We start from the raw sequence: 21329 nt of genomic DNA on the forward strand, positions 1-21329 counted from the left end.
ACATCCAGTTCAAAAACACTCTGTTTTGTCTTGGTAGAATAATATATATATTGCTCTACTTTCCCCTATTGTATTATTAATATGTAGCCTTAGAATGCCTAATCTCACAGACTTACCACTGTTTATAAGGTATTATTGTATATTGTAACTTATCCCCACCTTCCCTTCTATATCTATAACCTTAGGCAATTAGAAATAGTAAAAGACAAGCAGAAGTTAAGTTACAGTTTAAACAATGTATTAGTATTATTGATAATATTCATAAATAATAACAAAATGCAAAGTACATTTGAATATTGGCAACCATACAACCTGATTAAATGATGATATGTAGTTCAGGTGGCACACAGTCTTCTGGTTACTTAAATGTCTCTAGTTAAGGCATCATTGATGCTCAGCTTTCAGCCACATGTCTGTTCAAAATGGCTGCTGAGCTGTGCTGTTCATTGTGTTCTCTTCAGGTTTGCAAGAGAGATGCTTCTTCATCATATGTTGGTTGGTAAGAGAGAGATACTGAGGTTAAACACATACATTTATAGATGTTCTGTCCAACCTCGAGAGCCAATAGCACATCATGGTACTTAAAGGCTTCTGAAACAAGCCAATTCCAAACAGCCATACTTCAGACCAATGGGGGAAATAGAACATCTTAACACCTGCCCCCAAACCATATGTTAAAGTACACCTTAGCCCATTTGCGGGGGGTAGAAATGACTTTAGCAAAGAAACACTTGCCAAACTGGTTTAAAACACACATTCCCCAAATCCTGTCGTAAAATTCAAAGAGGCTCAGCCGTAAAAAGGGGGGCAAACACGAATGCCTCTCACCAAAGTAACACTAAATTACATTGCTTTGCCTTAAAATCAAATAAAGACATACAAAAGTATTCATCAAATTATATGTAAAATCTCACATCACAACACTCCACCCCGATGAATGTTTTGTACAATGTCTTTATAAACAGTCTTAATTGTTTAACGAGTCTGTTGCATAACTTGTGCATTGATTTGCAGTATTTGCTGTCCCAGTGTTAAAAGTTGTCCATGACCATTTGTCCATTACATATCTTCTTTATTTCAAAGACAATCTGAAGAACTTGGATGCGCTTCTGATGACTTGTATCTGCTCCGGCTTGCTTCAACTGTTCCTTTAGCTTTCTGCAGTCTTCATATGTCATCAGATCTGGTAGTTCAAAATGAGACAAGTCCACACCTTCCACTAAACTAGCCCACTGAAATTTAAGTCTATTGTGTGAATTCCTAAAACTGACCTTTGTTCTTTACTGGTTTTGTGTCTAACTGCTAATTAGACCCTTGTCCCAAACTATCTGTTTAAGCATATGCAGCTATACAATTAACATCAAAATTTGAAAGGTAACATGCCACAGGTGCCAGTACAACCACTTCTGCCCAAGTGAGAGCACATGTGCCACTGCATAAACTGTTCACAAACCAACCTTTGTGACCCCTCTTCACACATTTGGGGTTGACTTAGTTGCCTCTTGTGCTTTCCTACCCATGGTGCAACTCTTGACTGCCATCAGCCTTTACCAGTATAGGCTGGCATCACCACCATCAGAAATCACAGCTATGCAACTCATCATTCCCCCTGTAGGCCACCCCTAGAGTTGTTTGCTCACCATATGCGTACTCGTTGTGCTAAACACCTCAGTTCAGAATTGGCCCAATGGTCCTGCGCCTGTACCACAGCTGACAACCTCAGCAGGGCTTCCGTATTTTCCCCAATTACACTATACCTAAACATTGGAGCCCATATGACTTGCAAATGTACCAGCTGCACCTGCTTTCCTAAAAAGTTGACAAATTTGCTCAGTATACTGCTCTTTAATAATAGTATTAATGATATTAATGGGCGGCACGGTGGCGCAGTGGGTAGCGCTGCTGCCTCGCAGTTGGGAGACCTGGGGACCTGGGTTCGCTTCCCGGGTCCTCCCTGCGTGGAGTTTGCATGTTCTCCCCGTGTCTGCGTGGGTTTCCTCCGGGCGCTCCGGTTTCCTCCCACAGTCCAAAGACATGCAGGTTAGGTGGACTGGCGATTCTAAATTGGCCCTAGTGTGTGCTTGGTGTGTGTGTGTGTTTGTGTGTGTCCGGTGGTAGGTTGGCACCCTGCGCAGGATTGGTTCCTGCCTTGTGCCCTGTGTTGGCTGGGATTGGCTCCAGCAGACCCCCGTGGCCCTGTGTTCGGATTCAGCGGGTTGGAAAATGGATGGATGATATTAATTATCCCACTTAATTAATTAATACCCAGAATGTATACTTTATGAGCCCAAAATTAATCCCCTTATTTTGGCATTCCTTACTGGTTTGTTCAGTTTCCACCCCTTGGAATATAAATTTGCTGCAGTAATGAACAAACCTTTCCTTTTAAACTATAGCTTTTCTGACTAGTCCTATTATTATGTGACTTGTGGACTTGTTACTCACTTAAACCCCAGTAAGTGTCTTTTCCTTGCTGTCTGTTCAGTTCTTCTTCATGTCTTTGTCTTTGTCTTTAGTCTTTGCTTGTTGTCTTTTCCTCTTTCTTTTTTTTCATTCCACTATGTAGGCAGGTCTGCAAAATGGAAGGTGACAAAGCAGTTTCTGTCCATCTCATTTTCTTGGTTGTTATCCTGGTGCCAACACTCAAACTTTGCTTCCTGGCATTCATTGGAACAGCTTGGCCACTAGTGCCACTCTGCTCCAATGTGCTAATGGTAACCCAATCTCCTGCATGGATTTTACTCTGCTAATTGCCTTCACTATTTATTACCTGCACAAACCCAAACTCCGTAAAACCTTACAATAGAAGTTGCACTATTACAAAAGGCCAGAAAATTGAAACAGAAATAACTATTTTCCCTTTCCTGTCTTCCTGCGCTACCCTTCTATTTTTTTCATTGCCTGTGTGTCCTTTTTATTTTTTTATTGTATGGTAACTGCTACCTGAAAGTGTGGACTATAACCTCTCCAAAATCCCAATTCTAAATCCAGCATTTCTCCTAAAACTGACCTGTGTTCTTTACTAAAGACCAGCTCACTTTTCTCCATTTTATTACTGGGAGATTCATAGGCTGTCTTTTTAAACAACTGGTCAGTCAGGTTTCGATTTACTGAACCTAAGTGTGTGTGCTTTTTAATTCCTGCTGGCCCCAGCACAGCTGTTAGGTCTTTCACACCCCTGTGCATTCCTGACTTGCTGTCTGAGCTTGTAAACCTTCCTGCTGCACCATCCCCCATCCTTTGTTCTTTGGCTTGTCCTGGTTCATTCAAACCAAATCCTAAACTGGTGCACTTTGTTTCCAACTCAGCCATTCTTGCATTAGCACTTTTAGACCTTTCACACACAAACACTTGAATTCCATTAATTTCCATTCTTCTTTGTTTTAATTCCACACTTTCTTTACTCATTATCTTTAAACCATTATCCATTTCATGCCCTCTAGTCAACAATTGCCATTCACACTCACCAGCTTCTCTGCCTTCCATCTGATTTCTTTGTCCTAAATCAAATTTCAGTGCAGCACTGGTTACCTTTCTTAACAGTGGTGAAATAACTATCGGTGTAGCATGTTCTTTAAACACTGGACAGACCTCAGAATCACCTGGAGATTGTGGTGCAATGGAGAATAATAATGGAAGAAAACATCCTTTCTGTTTTCCCTTCCTTTCATCTCTCTCCTTTTCCTTGCACTCACATTCCCACTCTTTATCTGAGCACCCATCTGTCTCAGGTAAGTCACCCACCCATGTTTTAGGGTTCCAGTAAGATCCCATTACTATTGCCCTAACTTTCACCATAGGTGGTTTTCTCTCCTTGTTTCCTCTGCTTTCTGTGCTTTCCACTTCAGCAGTGGGTGTTCTACATGCTAGCACTTCACAATTTTCACACCAACTGTTACATAGTTCAAAACTTTCACACAACATTCCATTTTCACTTTCTTTCTCATACTGATCTTCCTTATTACCAATAATACAAGATAGTAAACCTCTTATAACAGCAGCTGTCTTCTTTATACCTGATCTCTGTTTTCCTGCTTTTAATTTTTCCAGCCCCCTTCCATTTTGTGGCATGCTCAGCTCAGCTTCTGCTTTCTCTACCTGCACTACAGGTTTCCTAGCTTTAGCCTGCTTGCTTCTGCCACTCCATTGGAAGATGGCTGACTTTAATTTAAATTTAGGCATTTCTGAGTCTACAATTATAATCTAATACAATTTGCCACCTTCGTTATGGGTTGGCCTACTTTTGCCCCTGTAAGCAAACATACACAAAGATCCTAAACAAATAAGTGCCGTATGAATGATGCATGCATGTCCCATCACTCCCTGGCACTTTAACCACTTAAATGCCGTATGAATGACGCACGCATGTCCCCTCACTCCCTAGCACTTTAACCACTTAAATGCCGTATGAATGATGCATGCATGTCCCATCACTCCCTGGCACTTTAACCACTTAAATGCCGTATGAATGACGCACGCATGTCCTCTCACTACCTAGCACTTTAACCACTTAAATGCCGTATGAATGATGCATGGATGTCCCATCACTCCCTAGCACTTTAACCACTTAAATGCCGTATGAATGATGCATGCATGTCCCATCACTCCCTAGCACTTTAACCACTTAAATGCCGTATGAATGACGCATGCAATGTTCCACCACTCTCTAGCACTTTAATTAGCGACTCACTACCACCAGCACTAACAAACATGCGGGTGTCCTTGTGACAAACATGAAGTCTCTACACTTTGTTGGTTATATTCCATTCAGCAACCAAACAATGTTTTACTTCCACCGCATTTGTACACTGGATGCCCTAAAATTCACATACATAAACACACATATACATCAACAGTATTTGCAAACAGGGTGCAAAACATGGTTACCCCAAATCCTACCCGACTACGCCAATTGTTTTGTCTGACAAGGTGCAAAACAATGGTTAACGCAAAATCCTGCCGACTACGCCAATTGTTTTGTCTTTGTAGAGTAATATATATATTGCTCTACTTTCCCCTATTGTACAGTGATCCCTCGCTATATCGCGCTTCGCCTTTCGCGGCTTCACTCCATCGCGGATTTTATATGTAAGCATATTTAAATATATTGCGGATTTTTCGCTGCTTCGCGGGTTTCTGCGGACAATGGGTCTTTTAATTTCTGGTACATGCTTCCTCAGTTGGTTTGCCCAGTAGATTTCATACAAGGGACGCTATTGGCAGATGGCTGAGAAGCTACCCAACTTACTTTCTCTCTCTCTCTCTCTCTCTCTTGCGCTGACGTAGGGGGGTGTGAGCAGGGGGGCTGTTCGCACACCTAGACGATAGGGACGTTGCACTGTGTGCAGCTGCTTCCTGAAGGACATGCTGCACGGTGCTTCGCATACTTAAAAGCTCGAAGGGCACGTATTGATTTTTGCTTGAAAAACAAACTCTCTCTCTCTCTCTTTGTCTGCTCCTGACGGAGGGGGTGTGAGCTGCCGCCTTCAACAGCTTTGTGCCGCGGTGCTTCGCATACTTAAAAGGCAAACAGCCCTACTGATTTGTTTGCTTTTGTCTCTCTCTATCTCTGTGACATGATCTGCTCCTGACAGGCATTCCTTTGAAGAGGAAGATATGTTTGCATTCTTTTAATTGTGAGACGAAACTGTGATCTCTGTCTTGTCATGGAGCACAGTTTAAAACTTTGAAAAAGAGACAAATGTTTGTTTGCAGTGTTTGAATAACGTTCCTGTCTCTCTACAACCTCCTGTGTTTCTGCGCAAATCTGTGACCCAAGCATGACAATATAAAAATAACCATATAAACATATGGGTTTCTACTTCGCGGATTTTCTTATTTCGCGGGTGGCTCTGGAACGCAACCCCCGCGATGGAGGAGGGATTACTGTATTATTAATATGTAGCCTTAGAATGCCTAATCTCACAGACTTACCACTGTTTATAAGGTATTATTGTATATTGTAACTTATCCCCACCTTCCCTTCTATATCTATAACCTTAGGCAATTAGAAATAGTAAAATACAAGCAGAAGTTAAGTTACAGTTTAAACAATGTATTAGTATTATTGATAATATTCATAAATAATAACAAAATGCAAAGTACATTTGAATATTGGCAACCATACAACCTGATTAAATGATGATATGTAGTTCAGGTGGCACACAGTCTTCTGGTTACTTAAATGTCTCTAGTTAAGGCATCATTGATGTTCAGCTTGCCAAACTGGTTTAAAACACACATCCCCCAAATCCTGTCGTAAAATTTAAAGAGGCTCAGCCGTAAAAAGGGGGGCAAACACGAATGCCTCTCACCAAAGTAACACTAAATTACATTGCTTTGCCTAAAAATCAAATAAAGACATACAAAAGTATTCATCAAATTATATGTAAAATCTCACATCACAACACACTCAAAAAAAAAAAAATGTCCAGGCAAATGACTCGGGCACTCCAATGAAAATTTAGAGACCATAGGCATTAATTCTTTCTTTTTAAAAACAGTTTTTAAAAATGCAAATTAAAGTTTAGGTATATTAGCTTAGCATTTTATTTTACAAGAATTAAGACCCTAATATAACTCTTTAAAATACTTTAATATAACTTGTAAAACTTTGCAAGCCTGCCTGATCAGAACTGTGTAAAAATAAGAGTGTTTACACTTTTTTTTTGCATTACCTATTCTGCAGTTTTTAGTAATGCACATCTTTTTAAATGTCTTGTCTTGGTAGGATTTCTTCCTACACTGGGACCTGCTTGGGTAAACATGTATGGCTCAACCCGCAACTACACCCTAATGGACGAACATCAAGATTTAAATGAAGGACTTGGGGAAGGTGTTTCCTTTCGAGCTCGTCTTCTGATCAGCATTGCTGTGGAGATCCTGGACACCACATCCACTGAGATTATGAACTCTACTGATGTGCAGACAGAAGGAATCCAAAATATCTCAGAGGTATGCTCTTGTCCTAGGTGAATGAAACCTGAGAGAATTTAAAGTTTCTCCAGAAAAAAATCTACAACTGTATATGACTGGAAAATAAACAAGTAAACAAATATAAGTAGATTGGCAGTTTATTAACCTCTACAATCCTCAACAGATTGCTTGCTGTAAGTTAAGTACCCCTTGTCTGAAATGTCTCTAAGGTTGTTATATCCTCCTAGATTTGGCCTGCCAAGTGCACTACATTGCACATTAATAGTATTATCTCTCCAGGCTTATACTTCACTCATGATTGCATAACCCAGCCTTATTTTCCACTCTGTTTTAAAACTTTAATCATGTCCTTTTTTAATCTCTGCTTAAAGTGAAGAGGTTAAATTCCTTTAATATTTCCACATAGCTTTTGTTTGTCAGTCCTGAAATCAGCCCAGTTGCTCTTCTCTGGACGTTTTGTAGCAAATGCTATGTTTGTTTTTTGTACCCCAAAGACCAAACCTTCATGCATCACTTATCAGTGTGCCATAAAAAATAACTTCTTTTGACTTATACTGTACATGACATGCTATAAATACCTAACATTTTGTTAGCCTTCTTAATGGTGCCTGAACAATATATAAATGAAAATAGTTAAGATTTCATTATGATTCCTCGTGGTTCTTTGTCCCATTGTATATGCAAATCTAACATTTACTTCCTACATGCAATATCCTACATTTGCTTACATTAAATTTCATCTGCCAGAAATCAGTTTAAGCTTGTATGTTGTTCAGCTCCTTCTTGGAATAAAGTACTTTTTGTCATATATCAGTAACACTTTAAATGTTCACAATACAATCTTTCTCCTTGCATTTGACAATATAATCCACATTTAAATGTATTTAATAAACAATTTTACTTCTGTTTTTTCACATATTTTGCGCTGGATATTCAAAATTATAAGCTCTTACTGGTAAAGTATTATGTAGACTTAATTGTAGGGGAGTTCGGTTTTTACTATTACTGAAAAATATATTGGATATTTATTTTTACAAAGATGTTTAAAAAAATTCTTGCATTAATTTTAGAATGTCACTGGGAAAATTGAAGAGTTTTTCTTATTTGGAGCATTCCTTGAAGCAACCATGATTGATAGGAAGATTGGAGATAAGCCAATTACATTTGAAGTGACAATAGGTAAAGATATAAGGAACGTTATATGGTTATTTCTGTTTTTGAAAATTATGTGATTAAAGTAAAGATGATACATTGTATTTATCTTGAACTTTAAGAAAGGTAGACAATTTCTTTATGTATTGCCATAATTCCTAGTTTTATTTTCTCCAGTGTAACTGGTATTGTCTTCTTTTTATATTTGTCGATTTCTTTTTTCTTTTTTTCTTCTTTTCCCCAAGGAAAGGTTAGTTTACTTGACCTGTTAAGCAATCCTGTCTTGCCCAGGTCACATCTAAAATCATTCCTATAGATTTATTTGTGTTAGATGTAGAGACATCCATCTGACATATCTGAAATATTTCCATTGGGACTTAAATGTGAATGAAAAACTTGTTAGAAAAAAAACACTAATTAGAAAAATGAATCTGTTATCCCCAAAGCAGCTATTCTACAGCTGCAAACTGTAAAAACAATTTTATTTTGTTTTAGAAACCTGCAAAAGGAGACTGAATAGCTGATTATTTCTTTACTGCTTCAAATGCATTTATGGTAATAGTTGTGTACAGTTTTTGTAGTATGTTTCTCAGATGGAACAACAAGAAAGAATAATTACAACACAATGAAGAGAGAAACAGAAAACAATATAATAGACTGCAGAGTTAAACAATGAAACACTAATGCTTGTCTACCTAACCCACTGGATGATCAGATCTTGTTTCACTACACTAAAATATACAGTATATCACTTAATTAAATATTGGGGCTAAACAGCTACTATAGAAAGATATTCTTATAATCAAACTAAAAATTTGTTAAATGAGAGGGAAGATGGAGAAGGAATAGACCTTGTATGCAGCACTTACCTGAATAAAGAAAATTTGATCAATTCATGAGAAAACAAGATGTACATACATCAAAGTTGTAAAGTTAAAGTAAGGTGCATGATTCAGAATTTAACAAGTAATAATACAAAAATTACCTCGCAAAGTGTCTTCAACATTCTCATAGACCTCATTATTTCTTTATTTTAGCATCTTTAATTTATAATTTTAACGTTTTCTAATGGAACATAATTACACCATTAATATATATGAAAATAAAAAAACAGATCTGATTGCTTCTTAAATATTGGATATTAACCTTTTTTGTGTTTAGGTAATTATGGAAATCAAATTGATGGTGTAAACAAGCCAGCCATGCACAAGAAAAAGAAAGAGGGGGGTGAGAGTGATGAAGAAGAGTCCGAACTTATTCAGAACTCCAGCGAAGATGAAACTGAAGATGATGGAGATATGGTTTCAGTCTCTAGTACTCCACCAATGAAACCAGTTATCACTGACAGGTTAGTTCTAGATATCACATATTCTGGACTCTGTTTTCTTTTCTTATTCTCAAATGAGATGGTGATCCCCTTAAACAGTTCTCACAGTGATTAACTCTAATATGGCCAATGGTGTATGTCCAGTCCTGAATATGAGCATACCGAACGTAAAGAATAATTTAATGTTAAAATGGAATCTGCATGCAAGTCAGAGCTTAATTTGATAGTTTCAATAACTGCTTTGCTATAGATCAAAAACATCTGAAATAGGCTGTTCAAGTATTATATAATTCATTCAAAATGAAAATTCTTTGGATATAAGCACAAATCAGCAGTTTTTTATAATGCAGACCACCTTTTTTATTCTCCCTTTTGAGTAAAGACATTTTAAAGTGTCTGATTTTAATCTGAATCTTTCTTTCACAAACTGTGCCTATATTTCACTGAACCGTTAAATAGTACTTGTGAATATAGATTATTTTATAGCAAAAATACACCTGGCAAAAGGATTTAGTCTGCTTCAAACAAATAATATTTCTTGTTTAGAGAAGTAGAAATTTAGGCTGTTACGTCACACATTTTTACATGTCTCAATGGTTTTCAGTAGGTGCAAAAATATACATCTTATTCTGATTGCTGACTAAGTTGACCCATGGTAAGTACATGGACTGCAAGTGCTTTGGTGTTCCCATCAGGATTGTCACCAACTCAACAAAAAAATAATAATAATAATAATTCACCTGAAACAGCAAAAATCAGCTATCAGCACACTGGTCTAAATCAATGCTTGTACACTGTAGTAGCATGCATTATAAATACCACTCAATGCTAATTATTACTAAACAGCCCTATTAAAGTTAAATTTAAGAAATTCTTTTAAGATACTTAAAACTCACTTTGGTGTAAAACAGGAATATCAAAGCAAGATAATGTTAATTTGTTGATCGTTGTCAGGAATTATTTTCACTTACCCTATTTTGAGAAGAAGCCTTGCACCTACATTAAAAGCTGGTGGCAGGATCAGAGGAGACGTCTCTATAATGCAAACATAATGGACAAAATTGCAGATAAATTGGTAAGCAATCCTTTTATTTATTATTTTTAATTAATGCTATAAATTAATTAAAGAGAAATTCAGAATTTCAAACCCCAATGTGGATTAATGGTATGTTCTTGATGATATATCATACATACTATATATAAGCCAGTGTGTCGTGAAACAGTGGTGCACCATGGGGGCTACCAGGTGTTTTGTGGAAATAATAGCATAGCACACTTGGGTCTGAACCTGAGGGGGACAGGACTACCTGGAGAAGTTGGCATAAAAGCAGCTCTGCAATCGGTATATTAGAGCACTTTGGATGTGTCTCCTGGCTGCCAGGGTGTGTGGCCACCAGTGACCCTCACAGGGCTGGTGGATATTGGGAATATGAGTTGCCTCTGAGGCAGAGGAAGGTAGGAAAAGGGATGAAGCAGCCAGGAGATGCCATCAAAGTGCTCACTAAGTTGCTTGTCTGATCCCTGAGCTGTTTTTTACCAGCTTCTCCAGTCGTCTTGCCCCTTTGGACAGTTGAGCATGTGTATGAAATACAAAGTTTTTGTGGTTAATAAAATAGTGGTGTATCCTTAGGATGTTCTGGTTACAAAAAGTATTCCACCATAGAAAAATGTTGGGAAACACTGATCTAAACAATAGCTAAACAGTAACAAAAAGTGAAGTTGTTCATAAAAAAGAAAAGTTTTCATTTTCTAGAAACAAGGAGGAATTGTTTCAATTTAATTCTTCACTTCTGGAGTTTTTATATTTAATATAAGAAGACGCACCAAATGTGTAGCTCTTCAGGACAGGAATCTTAAGGGGACAAATAGAGAGTTGCCTTGGTGTGAAAGTAAAAAATTAAAAAAAATTGATTTGCATTACATGGAAACATCTAATATTAGTAGTATTTTGTCCTTCTGCCTTGGCCAATGAAGAGATGGTAATACAGTGGTGGTTTTCAGTTGAACAAATCTACCTCATAATTTTAAGTGGGATACTGTATGTCTTTTTTTTTTCTTTTCTTGACAGGGTGGCATCATCTTTCAAAACCGTTATACTTTTTTTGTCCATGTGTGTATGTATGTATGCATATTTTTGACTAAAACTAGTAAACCATAATTGCAATCCCTGTTATGTAATTCTCAGTGTTATTTCCTTTTTCATATTAGTATCTTTACATTATTGTGGATTTTATGGAATCTGTAATCTTTTATATAATCTGTTGACAGAACGACTTATTATCTTTCCCTGCAGCCTCTGATACGTTATTAACACCAATTGTTTTTTTCTCGATGCTAATCTTAGTGGCCAGTACTTAAGTATTACCTACAAACAAACAAGACAGATTGGGAATATTCCTGACTTACCCAACTTTTAACATCAATTGGAAACCCAACATTTACTAACGCTTTTGTTCTTGTAGTGGTATTGAAAATTCCTATTTGTTCAGTCACTTTGATTTGAAAATTCATTTGCGTCATTGCTAGCCATTTAATCCTGTGGCCTCTCTTGAAAGATCCTGCATCTTTGCATTGGTATTCTACATGAATTATGGATGAACTATTTTGCCTGTACTGTATAGTCCAAATGTTTCCAAACTGGGGGCCGCAGCCCCTTCCTCTGTGTGGCCACCATGTTGAACTGGGGGGCACACAGCAGCCCCGCCAAGGTTGTCTTTCTTTGTCTTTTGTTTTTTTAAAATATCTCAAAATGTTCTTCAGTTGTTGCAATAAAATCATCCTGTATTCATGTAGTTATTGACTAGAGCTGCAGGTTCGACATGCGAAGGAACACACGCACAGCAAAAGAAAAAAAAAAACTGGGAAAAAATGGCCCTTTAAAAGCATAGCTCCCTATCCAGCGCATCCATGGTCAGCTTCACTTCAGTTATACTGCTCTACTCCACTCCAGCAGGTCTATTTTATGACCACCACCAGTGCCAATTTAAAGTCTTCTCTGTCGTCTCCCTTCTCACGTCTTTGAGTTAATTCATTTTAGAATCAACACTGCCCTGAAACCATGCTTCAAAACTAAGGGATTTTTAACGATTATCTTAACTGGTGAGTGCTCACTTTTTCACTCAAAACTGCCCCAGGAGCTCCCCAATGAGAAGTTTGTGTAGTGTCTGTCTCTCTCAGGTTCAATCCAAACTGCCAACATTAAAATATTTTTAGTTCAGTAAATGTTTTTAGTGTACATTAATTTTTATAGCAGTTGTAGGAATTGTCACACTAATGCAGAAGAATATACAAAGGTGAATGTTAACAATTATTATTAGTAAAATAAATGTATTTAACATTTCATTTTAGTGTTTACTAATAATAATCAACAGTGAAATGCTTTTGTTTTGTACAAAGTTGACAGTATTCAGGAACCTTCACCCTTGCTTTAAAACCAAACTTGGGAACAGCGAAAACCCAGAAACTGAACTGTGTAGCCTTCACATTGACTATATTTATTTATTTTGCTGTTTTTTATCTGCAGTGGTATGTTACTTGTGAATGCTTCTCTTGATCTAAATTCATATGTAACTGTATAATATTTGTAAATGAAAAGTATGGAAATTTTAGGCTTTCTGTTTTTACCATATTAAGCTTTAAATTAGAAGAAAAATAATTTTAAAATTGTCTTACATAAGAAGAATTAAAAGAAACACTTCAACTCAAAAAATATCAATAATCACTTACTAAAATTCTGAAATACAATTTTAAAGATGAAGGATTGAAGAGACATCACCTTTAGTTTATCATGCCTGCTAAGGGTTCCGTAGTTAACAATTTAAGACCAAACAATTTATGGTATTTCAGAATGTTAAATTCCTGGAGAAGGCATGCCAAGAAAAAAGACTGAGAAACCCTGGTCTAGAGATATCACAAAACATGTCATCACATATATGTCAATAGTCTAATGTAATTAAGCATTTACTTTGATTAATTAGTCTACCATTATACAAAATCATACTGTACAGTAACCGAGATCCAAGATCATTCTCTACTCCACATAATTTGAGTTTATATTTGTGGGGGACCCTGACCAGATGGTATAATGATTTATGGTCCTTGACTTAAAAACATTTTGGAGCCCATAGTCTGGTCTTTTTTATAACAACTTGTTTAGGATTTTGTGGTCTTGGCAGCAAAATAAACTTTGTCTAAACTTTTTCCTGTTTTTCAAAATCTCCTTTTTCTTGCAGTCAAGAGAAGTATCACTTATCTTAATGTTTCGTCGTGATTTTCTTCCATAGTTTGATATACCATTTGGAAATTTAAAAAAATTGAATAGTCTGTATTTGGGAGGATCTGGCCTCAACAAGGTATCAGATGTGTTTCACAGAATGTTGGCATATGTTGCCTGGAGTTTGTCTCATACTTATTGCACAATTTTTCTATTCCAAATACCTAGTTCCAGCCAATCAGACATATTCTTAGTTGGATTAAGATATGGTGATTAGGAAAGCCACTGCATTAAGTTGAATTTGTTGCTATGTTCTGGAGTGAAATATACTTCATCGGCCATGGCACTCATAAGTGTTGTAGAATTTAAACATTGCTAACCCTAAAATCAATTTCTTCCATATAATCACACCACAAAACTATTACATTATGAATCTCTAGGGTTTTGTTATAAATTGGTCTCCCACAAGCCATTATTAGGGAAAATTGTGATTTCAAGATAGAATGCAATGTCTTATCACTTCTCCGCTATCTGTATTTTGTATTTCATTGTTTTTCATTATCAAGTCAGGAAATTAATTGCATCTTTGGCTGTGATAAACCATCCATGACAAGATCCAACAAGCTGTCCTTTCTGATTTGTCTCCTTTGTTAGACGTCTGACTATAGGACTTTGTTTATTTGGTATAAGAAATGTTGGGATATTTTCTGACAGTTTTTTTTTATATAGTTTCCCATTTTTAATAAACACATGACACTGTCATGAATGAAAATCCCTGCAAGGTTGCAGAGCTTAAAATAATCATGAAAACACACTTGATGTCTAGAATCACACTGCATTGAAAGAAACTAAAGCATTTACTCTTGTCCATTCTTTCTTTGAATTGTATGTTCATCATGCATATTCCTGACTTTAAAAGTCTGTCTGCTTTAAAGAACATTATCTACATATATGAAGCTGTCACTGATTTAGTTGTTAGAAAATCAGGAAGAGCAGGTATTCTTATTTAAAATAATTATCCAGGTGTATAAGAATTACAAGAACACTACTACAGTATATACTTGGTGTGACAACATGACGAGTTCTCTATTTTAATTGAAATGACTGTGACATTAGGTCAATTCTTGAAGACAATGTGTTTAAACAGTATGTTCTCTGAAAATCTTCAATTAGCCAATTTTTTCAGTGGAATTATAACTGAAATATTTTTTTTCCATTACCTGTTCAGGAAGAGGGATTAAATGATGTGCAGGAGATTATAAAAACTGAGAAAGCATATCCGGAACGCAGACTCCGAGGAGTATTAGAAGAATTAGGTAGTGGATGCAGGTGAGGATTGCAACCTATACTAAGAAGTGCTTTTATCTAGCAGTCTTGGCTACTGCTTTTTACTGTTCAGTTCTCAGAGTATTCAAAGGGGAAACATAAGAACATTGATGTATTCATGTTTTAATTAGATTATTTCTGTTGTGATTTTTACATGATAAAATGCTGTAATATCAATCGGTATTCGGTACCCATATTTCACTAGCCATTTTTATTTGTTGGAAAAAGTGGATTTGATGTATCTAATGATGTGAAATGATAGTTTCATATAATAATTTCCCTGCAGTAAACATGTTCAGACAGTTTACCTATTTGTTCTAACTTTTACAGTTATTTCATTTTATGTGTCATTTTTGAAAATGAATGCAGCAGTAGAAGCCTGCCCCCTGAGAAATGGAATAAAGTTTATTATGTACTTCAAGTAGAACAGAGGTTTATTAAATCCAGCTTTTTCCATTTATTTTGCAGTCGTTTTGTTACACTAGCAGACAAGGACCAAAATCAGGCTGGGAGGACAAGACTTGACAGAGAGAGACTCAAATTCTGCATGAGAGAGCTGGTATGGAGTTGCACAATTTATAATACAAGGATGGTCCAATGGACTTTACATACAGAAAGCAAACTTAATTGTATTTTAACAACTGTTATATAAATCAAAGTGCTACAGCAATATCTAAGTAGCCATTTATTTATTTATGTCTTCTGTATGTTAATTACTCAGATAATCTTATTTGTTCAGATCAGATGCATTTGAATTTCTATTAAATTTATGTTGTTTATTGACTTCTTTCCTAATAAATACAGTGAAACATACTCCAAACAGTTATTTATTTATTTATATTCTTGTGTTTTTATTCTATTCATTATTTCCCTTAATAGACTGTTTATATGAATAGTATTGTTCTTGTAAGGGTGGCATATTGATTCAGTGACTTCCACTGCTGCTTCGCAACTCTGTAGCTTAGACCTTAATTGTTCTTGTGCTTTTGTAGTTCTCCAATTCCTACATATACATTCTGGTTTCTTTATACATTCAAAAAGATGTATCCTTTAGTTTAATTTGTGAATCTATACAATTTCAGTGTATATGAGTGTAGGTAATTTTTGATAGTGTCCAATTCAGGCTTTGTTCTTGCCTTGTGCCTCATGTTGCTAGGATGTGGTTCAGTTTCCCATGTGGCTATTATGAAAAAAGAAGGTTAAAAGTGTCTATTTGATTTATTTTTATATCAGCATTGTTGTACAATATATATAAAGTTTATAGAGTATACTGCTTTTTGTTTAAAATTTTTATAAGACTATTTTTATGTTTCTGTTTTCACTTTCTGCTCAGGAAAATATGAGTCAGCAGGCTAAAACTATTCGGTCTCAGGTGAAGAAAAACACAGTTAAAGATAAGCTAAAGCTTGTTCAAAACTTCCTTCAGAAGCTACGCTTTCTTGCTGAAGAGGTAACTATTAATATTTATTTACATTTTGATATTTTGTGAGTGAATTTACAGTATGCTGTGTATTTGTATAAGTATTGTATGTATTAGTATTCAACCCATGTGTGTTGTACTAGTACATGAAAAAGTAAGAAAGATAATCATGGACTACACCCTTGCAAAGTTTTTTTTCTTCCTTGTGCACATTTATGAACAGACAAAGTTATCGATAAAACTTAATTATTAAAACTTATCATTTCTTATTTGAACATTTCTAGCCTGAACATTTAACAGTATTATCTGCTGCATGCTTAGCTGTTTTGTTTCTCAGCCTTACTGGAAACACCATGTTTCATCACCCATAAAAGCCCTGTTAAACATGTGTTCATTTGCAGAAAGATCAGTCACAACTTCAAGCCACAACCATTTCTATTCATTTATGTTCATCTGTAAAGATTTGAGTCACACAGTTAACAGCACACAGCCATTCTGGGAATTAAATTGTCACACCTCATGTGTGTGTGTGTATCACCCTTTTAATTTCTGTTTCAAACAGAAAACAAACAAGGTTATAGCCTTTGAGGCTCTGTTTGAGTAGCTTGGATGAGCAAGTCTGGCTTGGTGGAGCTACATTTTACGGTTGACTTGACACCAAAATGAGATGCCACCTTCTGTGGATGTCCGGGCTTTATAGGGCTCAGACTGGAAGTGGCGGGGGTCAGTCGCCCTCTTTGAGTATCTTCTGTGGAGGAAGAAGATGATGATACAGTTAGTGACATTGTCTCTTCTCATCCTGTGGTGGTATTACATACCTGTAATGAACCCAGAAGGTGATTGTCTGACACACATGGGTGACAAAAAAATATATGCATTACCAGTCAAAAATTTTAGAACACCTCAATTTTTCCAGTTTTTCTTAAAATGTAATCAGTTGAAATGTAATGAATGACCTAAAATGGTGAAAAGATAAGCAATAAACTGGCAGAGGTTTAAATTTAAAATTTAGGTTAGCAAAAACTGATAAAAAAGGAAATATCTGTGGGCCTTCATCAGGGGACAACTAATAGGTTACAATCTAGATGTTCTGTAGCAGTTAAAATAAATTAAGCCTTGCAAGTTGAAGCAGACAGTTTGCACAGGTGTCCCAACTTCTAATGATTACTTAAAATCCCTCTGTCTGTCTTAAAGCACAATTGGAACAGACTGTGCTACTACATCCTCTGAAATACTACTTGGACAATATTCCACTGATAATGGCAAGAAAACTCCAATTATTTTTGATGTGAAATGCACATTCAAAGATTACATTTTTGGTCTGAGAACTACAGTGAAAATCTCATGTTTTGTGGGTAATGACACTTGGTGCTACACCTATCAACTAATGTAAATCCTGCAAATGTAACTGTAATTAAGAACTATTGTCATCTGAGTTTACAATTACATCAGCTTTTATTTTCTAATAAAATCCTTTAACCTAACTTCTGGGGTCTATGTTGTGTTGAATTTATATTCCTTTGCCTACATGTAAAACTGAATGTAACATTTTGTCACAGCTTTGTCATTGTTACTGTGTCTGGTTATATATATTCATCAAATTTTTCATCCATAGTTGTTTCTGAGTGTTGTCATGATAATAGGATGCATAGGGCAGACTAGACTTCCCTATTCTTAGCAGCAATATCCACCTACTACTGGATTCTTATCTTGACTGCTTCTCACTCAGCATGTTCCAGCAAATTCCAGGAGTCACAATACAATGAAGCTTAAGGAATAATATTATTATACAATACATAAATGTAATGTTTACTTACCTAAACAGATTAAACTTAGTGACCAAAATGTGAACACAATTTTTATTCCTTTAAGTAGAGGCCAAATGCTATACAACCGCTGACTAACAACCCTACATTCCTTCAGCACCTCCACTAGATACCCTTGGTGAGCAATTGTAAATCTTATCTGAGTCTAGGCAAAAACAAAGGACTACTGCATTACAACCACAGAATCAGCATTGGTACTTCTGAATGAAATTTTGCTAGCAACTGGAGTCTCAATGCTTGAGGAGCGAGATTATTTAATAATTAAGAAGCCCTCCATTCCTTTTCTTTCTTTAATGGAGATCAGCATTGCAATTTGCCAGTCTAGAGTGAATATGTCTATCTTCCAAACAACATTATAAATGCAATTTTACAAAGACATTCTATTTATATTCATTACCTTTTGTTTCTAGATCTTATACGCCCCTGCAGCTTTGGACCTATGAATTTATACAGTCATTGTAATTACTTAATCTATGAAAAATCACCTACTTCATCAAATGTTTCTAGCACTGCCTTCCTTTAAGAGAGAGTGCGCATATGGCCCAGACGCTCCAACAATCCCCTTTTGTTATTCCTGTTAAGGCCAGCAGTTCTGACCTGTGCTGTGACTAACCTGAGTAATATTCCATGTACTGCTCCTGAATCACTAATAGTTTGTTAGTCTACCTGTGATCCCTCTATACTCCTTCCATGCCTGAACTTTAATTTTGTCTAATTCCTCTAAGTAGAGTTGTCTGGAAAATGTAACCACACCAGCGCAGAGAGTCCTAATAACTCACTTCAGGTCCACGTTGCATTGGAACACTAATGCTGAACAGTCCTAGTAAGGGTCATTAAACAGAGATGCTGGTATTAGATCACTTGCTCAAAACGGGGTCTTATCCTTCAATAGCCAGTGATTCAAAATAGGTTTGTGGTAAAGTGAGATCCGCGGCTGGTTGGCATAGTTTTAAATAAATAATTGCCAGACTAGTGTCTTCAGGTGGGGATGTGCTAATGTGGTCAGAGCAGTTCCCTTGTGTGATGCGGGAGCGGATGGCTCTGTACTTAGTGCACAGGTACAGGATCGCCCATGACCCTAGTTGATGCCGGGAGCTGCTGACTGCCGGAGTTATGCCATGTCCACACTTTAAAAGGGAAGTGCAAGAGCAGGATGGGGGAAGAATCAGAAAGGAATTGAAAAAAGAAAGGAAAAAGGCAGGAGCGAGAGAGAGATCCGGTGCAAGTGAGTTCAAGAAAGGAGGAGAAGGCAGACAGCTGGGAGGAAGTTCCTTTGGAGCATGCGGATGGTGCTTGGGACTGATGGCACACTCCAGCTGAGTGACCTGGGAGATGGAGTGGCCGAGGCGCTGTTCAGTCATAGAGCGGAAATGAGGCTGCAGGGGAGTGAGGCTGAGAGAGGCATTCTGCGTGTGGTGCCATGGACCATAAGAATGCAAGCCTGGTAGTGGAAGTCAGAAGCTTTGTGTGGTGCCCTGCCTGGACCCACAAAGGGCTACAAGGGGCCTGAGCTGAAGATGGGCTAATCTGCAGATTAGTTTAGTTCATCCTGGTCATGACTATCAATGGTGTCGGGTTCAAGAGGCTCCCAAAATGGAAGATGTAGCATGGAGCTGACCCGCACCATCACCAGGTTCCAAACTAGCCTTTTAGGGTAGCTATAAATATTAGTCCACAAATTTCTCATAAATGGCACCCTTCCACAAGGACAAAGAATTAACTTTATGCACTGACAAAAACACGCATTTCAGTATCATTTGAAAATTTCACTCACATTGCATAAACAAAAAAATCCTTGTTCTTTTAAATATTTCACAATGTATAGGTCATAAAAATGTTTATTAGCAATAACTGGTGTTTATTATATTTCTCGCCTTTACCTTGACTTTGACTTTTTTGAAAAGACATGCAGGAGTTTTTTCATTGTTTTTCTGTCTCCTTCTTGATCATCAGCCTCAGCACAGTATTCCTGAAGTGTTTATATGGATGATAAGCAATAACAAACGTATTGCATACGCCAGAATTCCCTCCAAGGATATTTTGTACTCCATAGTAGACGAAGAGATGGGAAAGGAGTGTGGGAAAGTCAAGACAGTCTTCCTTAAGGTACTTTTATGTAATTCGGGTTATAGAATTAGTTTAAGTGTGTTTAAAAAATACTGTAGTACTGTAACATTTTAGAGAATTAGAGCCATTTATGTCACTATAACTTGATTATTCAATCTGGTAGAGAATATAAAAGTGTAAATTTTAACCCGTTACTTGCATAGTAAATGAAGAAATTCCAATAAAATAACACTGCACAACAAAGTGTTTGCTTCTTGAACACTGTTGGGTGCTTCTTATAGATTTTTGGGTGCTGATCATGAATATCACATCAAAATTTACCCATCACGCACCATTTCAGTTTTGCCATGATTTTTTCTTTTATTTGTATCCAAACATTTTCGCTCCCGTAAGTGACTTATTAACAATGGTCTGTGCAGCCTGAGCATGTCCAGGCATGGAATCAGGCCAGGTTGGAAGCTGTTCTGTGGAAGCTGACATCCTGGGCATGCCTGGACAGGTCTGAACGAGCTTGACGCTATCTCAGCATGCTATAAAGGTGGCTTGCATACACTGATCCTGCTCATTTTGTTAATATAGATAGTCAGTGTGTATGTATAGTATCAGTATAGTAAAGTATAGTATCTGTAGCAATATAACAGTAAGTAAGCTTGATGCTATAGACATTTTGGTGTCGGGAGATATGTCTCGTCAGAGTCATAACAACCAGTTGGGATGATGCCAGTCTCCCAAATGGAAGCAAAGATTGCTTTCAATGCCAGGAGTACAGCCTTACCACCAGCCTGGAGAAGTTCACCCCGGATACCACAGATCCCCGCAGCCTTTCCTCCCCTCAGCTGGTTCACCACCTGTGCAATCTCAGTGAGATTGGGTGGTTCACAGCTAATTGGAGGATCAACCTCAAGAACTGTGGATCCAGAGATATCCAACGTCCTAGCCGGAGGATCAGCTTTGAACAACTGCTCAAAGTAGCCATACTGCTATATCTGTGGCGAATATACACTCGCGCCTCAGAGACGTTGGATGACTGCTCTTGTGAAGAAAGCTTATCATCTGTATTTC

The 21329-nt window shown here is 37.0% G+C and overlaps 2 protein-coding genes across 12 annotated transcripts in view; one reads left to right on the forward strand and one right to left on the reverse strand.

The window, feature by feature from the left end:
- selenoi (selenoprotein I) overlaps positions 1 to 21329 on the reverse strand; it is a 788955-nt gene that overhangs the window by 518441 nt on the left and 249185 nt on the right. The gene's annotated exons all lie outside the window — the stretch shown is intronic.
- otofa (otoferlin a) overlaps positions 1 to 21329 on the forward strand; it is a 608533-nt gene that overhangs the window by 462444 nt on the left and 124760 nt on the right. For all 11 annotated transcript variants that reach the window (XM_051924238.1, XM_051924241.1, XM_051924242.1 and 8 more), the window contains exons 15-22: positions 6731 to 6954; positions 8007 to 8115; positions 9250 to 9436; positions 10370 to 10490; positions 14857 to 14957; positions 15423 to 15513; positions 16288 to 16404; positions 20154 to 20306. In XM_051924238.1, coding sequence (XP_051780198.1) covers positions 6731 to 6954; positions 8007 to 8115; positions 9250 to 9436; positions 10370 to 10490; positions 14857 to 14957; positions 15423 to 15513; positions 16288 to 16404; positions 20154 to 20306 — 1103 coding nt within the window. The remainder of the gene's footprint in view (positions 1 to 6730; positions 6955 to 8006; positions 8116 to 9249; positions 9437 to 10369; positions 10491 to 14856; positions 14958 to 15422; positions 15514 to 16287; positions 16405 to 20153; positions 20307 to 21329) is intronic.

This window comes from Erpetoichthys calabaricus, chromosome 3 (assembly GCF_900747795.2).
Source record: "Erpetoichthys calabaricus chromosome 3, fErpCal1.3, whole genome shotgun sequence".
NCBI lineage: Eukaryota > Metazoa > Chordata > Cladistia > Polypteriformes > Polypteridae > Erpetoichthys > Erpetoichthys calabaricus.